This window comes from Oncorhynchus kisutch, linkage group LG14, assembly GCF_002021735.2.
Source record: "Oncorhynchus kisutch isolate 150728-3 linkage group LG14, Okis_V2, whole genome shotgun sequence".
In the NCBI taxonomy this organism is placed as follows: domain Eukaryota; kingdom Metazoa; phylum Chordata; class Actinopteri; order Salmoniformes; family Salmonidae; genus Oncorhynchus; species Oncorhynchus kisutch.
In genome coordinates, this window is record NC_034187.2 from 10662068 (window position 1) to 10669611 (window position 7544).

At 40.8% G+C, this 7544-nt stretch overlaps 1 protein-coding gene across 1 annotated transcript; it reads left to right on the forward strand.

Moving 5' to 3' along the window:
• Positions 1-220: 220 nt before the first annotated feature.
• dusp23b (dual specificity phosphatase 23b) lies at positions 221-2203 on the forward strand. Its single transcript, XM_020499885.2, has 3 exons — positions 221-458; positions 1024-1305; positions 1525-2203. Exons 2-3 carry the CDS (start codon positions 1036-1038, stop codon positions 1708-1710), a joined length of 456 nt encoding a protein of 151 aa, XP_020355474.1. The 5' UTR covers positions 221-458; positions 1024-1035; the 3' UTR covers positions 1711-2203.
• Positions 2204-7544: the final 5341 nt, after the last annotated feature.

Genomic DNA, 7544 nt, shown 5'->3' on the forward strand with positions numbered 1-7544 from the left:
GCGGCAGAGTCGATTTCCGCGCTTATAAACCCAGGGTCGTTACACGTACTTTTATTTTTTTTAAATCATACTTTTAAGATTTTATTTATATGTTTCGTTCAGATAATAATAATGCATTAAGGTGTCTGTAATATAATAAACGTGGCAAAAACAAATGTAGACATTATAAATGCATTTCTGTACAGTAACTTCCCAAACATTTTTTTTTACCACGGTGAGGAGTGCCAAGATGGAGGTACCGTGGCCTCAAAACAAAAATTGTCTAGTGTATGTATAAATGATTGTTCACCGTCATCGTTCTAAAGACGGATTAAGCTCCAGTGTAGGTTGTGTTCTATGTTGTTTAACAGGACATCACACACCACACCCTGACTTTAGTCGTTTAGCTAGCTGCAAAACCTTTTCACGCCAAATCTGACGTTTTTATACACGGATTTCTTCAGAAAACAATACTGAATGTAAGTAAATAAGTGTATTGCATTGCATGAATGAATTGACAGGTGCCAGTAGCATGCTAGCTAGCAACCTATTTTATAAACTTCACGTAAAGATAGCTAGTAAGCAAACTTTATATTACATTTTGATTTTTGGCAATATAGAAAATGTTAGTTTGTCATCTGTTTTGTTTGTACACAGACTTGACGCCCACCGTTTGTCATGGACGCTTATGGATTTATTTAGCTAACTCAACTAGTAGCTACTACTACTAACTAGCTGCTTTAGAGTGGGTTGAAGTGTCAAAGTCACAGATGAAAGGGGAAATCTTTAGTTAACTAGTTATACCAACCGTTTGTTTATAATAAACCTTGTTCGAGTATCATGCGGTCTCCCAGTGGAGTACAATTCAACTCGGCCAGATTTCAGTCATCTTTCCTAAATACTACACAACTGAGGCCAAACAGTTTCACCGTTGTAACGTTAACACAGCAATGGGTTTATGGGCATCTGAATGCACATTGTGACTGGCTGTGAATATGAGATTATTGAATGGTAAAACAATCTCTACATTTCACAATATTTCAGATTGACTTTGCCATGGCCTGTAGTCCACCCCCTAATTTCTCCTGGGTCGAACCTAAAAAGTTGGCAGGACTGGCTCTTCCTCGAATGACTGCCCACTACCAATACCTTCTGGACAATGGCATTCAACACCTGGTCTGCTTGTGTGAGAAAAAACCTCCCAACTATGATACCGTCCCAGGAGTGAAACTACACCACATCAAGATAATTGACTTCACCCCACCAACTCCAGAACAAATTCAGAGGTTTCTGTCTATTGTGGAGGAATCAAATGCTAAAGGCGAGGTAAGGGTTCAGTTACCCATTATTCAGCTACTACATCAGAGGACCTCCTTACTTCTGTTTTGACACACGAAACCAAACAAACATTGACCACTGAGTTCACAGTGGTCACAGTCAAAATGTACACAGTTTAATTATTGTCAACCATTGATGTACATTAACACACATCCTTCTGTATCTTTATCTATGTAAGTCAACCACATGTATTTCTCGCTGCTGTAGGGTGTAGCTGTTCACTGTATGCATGGCCATGGGAGGACAGGGACCATGTTGGCCTGCTATCTGGTGAAGACCAGGAAGATCTCAGGCATCGACGCCATCAGTGAGATCAGAAGACTACGTCACGGCTCTATTGAGACACACGACCAGGAGAAAGCAGTGGTGCAGTTTTACCAGCGCATTAAATAACTGTTTTTGTTTAAATATTTGACGTTTAAATAATTTTAAAGGGGAAATCAACTTGTATACCTGTACTGTACACATCTATAACTTGACCAATTGAAGTGGACAAATTTAAAAAGGGGGACACATTTTTATATATTGTGGCTGCATTTCTTCTTTAAAGCTGCTACTCAGGTTTGGAACTACATGGATTCTTTTAGGAGTGCCTGTTTTTAACTCTAGGACGGTGTCCTGAATTGTATGGGAAGTATACGGTACATCTATAATGTGTACCATGACCACTGTGCCTCTGCATTGCTCACTCTTTGGGGTTTTAGGCTGGGTATCTATAATGCACTTTGTGACAACTGCTAATGTAAAATGGGCTTTATAAAAACACATTTGATTGCTGTTGTAAATTTGCCAAAAATAACCATTAATTTATTACAAAAAAATCCATTAATGACGTACCTAAGTTTTGATTTGAGTTCAATTAAACAACATACTCATGCAATAAGCATTTGTGACTCATCGCCTGGATTCAGTCTTATGTAGCAACATTTGAAATTGGGTGTTTTACATTGGATAAAAGTAGAGACTCCGTTACAACATGGCATATCATACACTGCATTTTTGAGGAACAATGGATAAGTAATTCTGCTTTGAAAGTTGATATACTTGTAAACTGACTTTTGAGAAAATGGCCTTTGAATGTTTTGGTACCTACTGGAGAGCTCTACTTTGTCTATATTGTCTATACACATTCAGCACTGTTCACACACTCTTAAGCCAGCCCCACCCATCTCTTTAAGGATTCACATGTGCAGTCATGCACTGAACAGTGAGTAGTGTAGTAAAGATTAAGACTTAAAGTGGTAGTAGCCTACAATAAGGAAAGAGTCCAGGTAAACAAAGTTTCCAGATGTAAAGATACCTTAATAGAAAATGACTGAAGTTAAAGTCACACAGTAAAATACTACTTGAGTAAAAGTCTAAAAGTATTTGCTTTTTAAAAAAAATACTTAAGTATCAAAAGTACATGAACCTCTTTGGGCCGTTAAGTATCAAAAGTACATGAACCTCTTTGGGCCGTTAAGTATCAAAAGTACATGAACCTCTTTGGGCCGTTAAGTATCAAAAGTACATGAACCTCTTTGGGCCGTTAAGTATCAAAAGTAAAAGTCAGATTGCTTAAACCAGATGGCCCTATTTTTATTTTTTATTGACGGATAGCCAGGGGCACACTCCAACACTCAGATATAATTTACAAACGAAGCATTTGTGTTTAGTGAGTCTGTGTGGTATGTCACAAAATCATGTTACGACCACACATATCAATATTCATTTTATATATCAATATTTTGCTAAGTGGATGGGTCTTTACAGAAGGTGTAAATTATACAGCCAAATGGTTACATGCGTAGTAGCATTATCAGAAATAGTGCAAATATAAACTGATATACAGTATGTACACAAACAATAACAGTAGTGATAGACGAGGTAGTTGTATGCATACAATCAGGTAAAGTGGTGAGGCAATGCAGATAGTGCTGATGAGTGGTCTGTCCGAACCACGCATGAACAAGATAATCTATATTCGGAGAGCCTGTTTCTGCCCTGCCCTTGACTTTGGTGCAGGGCATGTGATGCCCATAGCCTCTTCATTGCAAAACTCCCTGATCTTCTCAAAAAGATAAGTTTGTCCAGTCCAGGTGGTGCTTGTACAGGTAGACCATCTATGGGAGGAAGGATGTCAGCGTTGTGCAGCAGCTGAAATCTGGTCCCGACTGAGTCAGAACGCTCCTTGGCGACAATACCACCAGGCTCCAGAGCACCGAAGCTGTAAAACAGGAAATAACAAAAATAGCTGTGCAGCGACGCTCCCCATCCATCTAGACAGAACTTGATAGGATCTGCAGAGAAGAATGGGATAAACTCCCCAAAACATCTTGGCCATGTTCTGTTATAATCTCCACCCGGCACAGCCAGAAGAGGACTGGCCACCCCACATAGCCTGGTTCCTCTCTAGGTTTCTTCCTAGGTATTGGCCTTTCTAGGGAGTTTTTCCTAGCCACCGTGCTTCTACACCTGCATTGCTTGCTGTTTGGGGTTTTAGGCTGGGTTTCTGTACAGCACTTTGAGATATCAGCTGATGTACGAAGGGCTATATAAATAAATTTGATTTGATTTGATTTGAAATACAATTGTGGCAAGCTTGTTGTGTTATACCCAAGAAAACTCTAGGCTGTAATCGCTGTCAAAGGTGCTTCAACAAAGTACTGAGTAAAGGGTCTGAAAACTTATGTAAATGTGATTGTAAAGTTTTTTATTTGTAATACATTTGCAAAACTGTCTAAACCTGTTTTTGTTGTGTCATTATGGGGCATTGTGTGTAGATTGATGAGGGGGAAAAACTATTTCATCCATTTTAGATTAAGGCTGTAACGTAACAAAATGTGGAAAAAGTCAAGGGGTCTGAATACTTTCTGAATGCACTGTATGTAGTGTGAGTGGGTGGGGGTTTTGTGTGAGAGTGTCAGTGTAGTGTGTGAGTGTGTGTATATAGTGTGAATATATGGTCTTGTGAGTGTGCATAGAGCCAGGCGCTGGTGGAGTGGAAGAGCTGGGAGAACAGCTGGATGGTGAGGGCTGCGTTGACCTGGCAGCACAGCAGCACATACATGTCATACATGTTCAGTACGCCATCTGGTGGTAGGAATAGGGAGTGACAGAAACTAGTAAAAACTTAATCTCAAAACAGAACAAAATCTTGCGCGTTAAAACATTTTGGAGGGGGGATTTGTTCACCAGGTATTCCCACACACACACAAAAATAGACATATACGATCGTCTCTCATCGTAATCGAGGTATGAACTGTTTAAAAAAATGTAATACAATCTCTTTTTGGGTTTAGTTGCGGTCAATTTGCAGAGTAAAAAATATAATTATATTCTGGCCCCGAACACCCACTCCGAGAAAAATCATCCCACAGCTGAATCTAGTTCTCTAGAAGGACACTCCTCCCAGTTGTCCTGTATATACAACGAACAAAAATATAAACACAACATGCAACAATTTAAAATATTTTACTGAGTTTACCTCTGCCACTCTTCCTTCCCTGTCATGTCCAGTCAACCCAGTAAATACTAAAGGGACAGTGTTGGCCACACTCTGCCTTCATTGGCCACACTCTTCCTCCAGTGCACTATCCTGCAATTTACAAGAGAGCAAATCCAAAGCCTTTTCCTGTGTCTCCTGTATTACCCATCTGTAGTACAACTCTGAATGCCTATACATAATAACGTAAATACTTTCTCTAGCAGCAGGCCCTGGGACGCCTCCTCACCTCTGTTAGTGGCGGGCCATTGCACCCTTGTTATGTGTGACAGCAATGGACTGGCCTCTTTATCAAATTATTATAGCTGCTACCCAGATGACTGTATTGATCGTAGCTGCTACCCAGATGACTGTATTGATCGTAGCTGCTACCCAGATGACTGTATTGATCGTAACTGCTACCCAGATGACTGTATTGATCGTAGCTGCTACCCAGATGACTGGATTGATCGTAGCTGCTACCCAGATGATTGGATTGATTGTAGCTGCTACCCAGATGACTGTATTGATCGTAGCTGCTACCCAGATGACTGTATTGATCGTAGCTGCTACCCAGATGACTGTATTGATCGTAGCTGCTACCCAGATGACTGGATTGATAGTAGATGCTACCCAGATGACTGGATTGATCGTAGCTGCTACCCAGATGACTGGATTGATAGTAGATGCTACCCAGATGACTGGATTGATCGTAGCTGCTACCCAGATGACTGGATTGATCGTAGATGCTACCCAGATGACTGGATTGATCGTAGCTGCTACCCAGATGACTGGATTGATCGTAGATGCTACCCAGATGACTTGATTCTATAATAATACATATTTCACTTCCTGTGTACAATATTATAGCATAACAATATCAACAGTAAAATCAACATCACCAAGTCTATGGGCCCAATAGCTATTGTTTTTACTGTAAAAGTGGCCAGTGTCCTAGTTCATTTCATAGTCAACTAGTGTGGATAATCTGGTATGGGATGTATGCCTATGAAAAACTGGGAAAACCCCCACACCCTGTGGTTTATGGTACCCCCTTACAAGCCTAATCATCAAAGTGTATGCACAATATCTTCTCATGGAAAAAGTATATTCAGTCACTCTTGAGGCAATGAGATGCAGCTAGTGTGTTCAGGAGGTGTCTGGTGCAGTGTACCCTACTGATACAGTTCAATCATTGATCTGAATCATGACGATACAGTAGATACCCTGAATCCTAAAAGTCAGCCCCAGCTTGCTAGAGTATGTTTGAGCACATTCCACCCTCCTTTAGTGGCGTCCGGGAAGTTATCATGTTTGAGTGGAGTCCGCTTCTGATGGACATACATTGGGGCAAAAAAGTATTTAGTCAGCCACCAATTGTGCAAGTTCTCCCACTTAAAAAGATGAGAGAGGCCTGTAATTTTCATCATAGGTACACTTCAACTATGACAGACAAAATGAGAAAAAAAATCCAGAAAATCACATTGTAGGATTTTTAATGAATTTATTTGCAAATTATGGTGGAAAATAAGTATTTTTGCACATTTCTGTTTGAAAAAGCTAGCCTTTGCTTTTCTAACTGCCTGTGTATATTGATTCCTAACTTCCCTGAAAAGTTGCATATCGCGGGGGCTATTCAATGCTAATGCAGTACACCACAGGATGTTTTTGTGCTTGTCAAGGGCAGTCAGGTCTAGAGTGAACCAAGGGCTATATCTGTTCCTGGTTCTACATTTTTTGAATGGTGCATGCTTACTTAAGATGGTGAGGAAAGCACTTTTAAAGAATAACCAGGCATCCTCTACTGACTGAATGAGGTCAGTATCCTTCCAGGATACCCGGGCCAGGCCCATTAGAAATGCCTGCTTGCTGAAGTGTTTTAGGGAGCGTTTGACAGTGATGAGGGGTGGTCGTTTGACCGCAGACCCATTACGGACGCAGGCAATGTGGCAGTGATTGCTGAGATCTTGGTTGAAGACAGCAGAGGTGTATTTGGAGGGCAGGTTGGTTAGGATGATATCTATGAGGGTTCCCGTGTTTACGGATTTGGGGTTGTACCTGGTGGGTTCATTGATCATTTGTGTGAGATTAAGAGCATCTACCTTAGATTGTAGGATGGCCGGGGTGTTAAGCATGTCCCAGTTTAGATCACCTAACAGCACGAGCTCTGAAGATAGATGGGGGCAATCAATTCACATATGGCATCCATGGCACAGCTGGGGGCAGAGGGTGGTCTATAGCAGGCGGCAATGGTAAGAGACTTATTTCTGGAAAGATGGATTTTTAAAAGTAGAAGCTCAAATTGTTTGGGCACAGACCTGGATAGTAAGACAGAACTATCAGAACTGGATAGTAAGACAGTAGATTGCAACTCCGCCCCCTTTGGCAGTTCTATCTTGTCGGGAAAATGTTATAGTTAGGGATGGAAATGTCAGTGTTTTTGGTGGTCTTCCTAAACCAGGATTCAGACACGGCTAGGACATCCGAGTGTGCTAGGGCAGTGAACAAAACCTACTTCGGGAGGAGGCCTCTAATGTTAACATGCATGAAAGATAATGTAGTCACCTGGAAAGCATTTACATTATCAGGTGTGCCTTCTTAAAAGTTAATTGGTGTAATTTATTTATTTATTATTGTGTTTGAGCCAATCAGTTGTGTTGTGACAAGGTAGGGGGTATACAGAAGATAGCCCTATTTAGTAAAATACCAAGTCCATATTATGGCAAGAACAGCTCAAATAAGCAAAGAGAAACTACAGTCCATC

Coding starts and splice junctions, on each gene's coding strand:
- dusp23b (XM_020499885.2), top strand. CDS start 1,036: ATGGCCTGTAGTCCACCCCCTAATTTCTCCTGGGTCGAACCTAAAAAG. Junction 1,306..1,524: donor AATCAAATGCTAAAGGCGAG/GTAAGGGTTCAG, acceptor TCGCTGCTGTAG/GGTGTAGCTGTTCACTGTAT.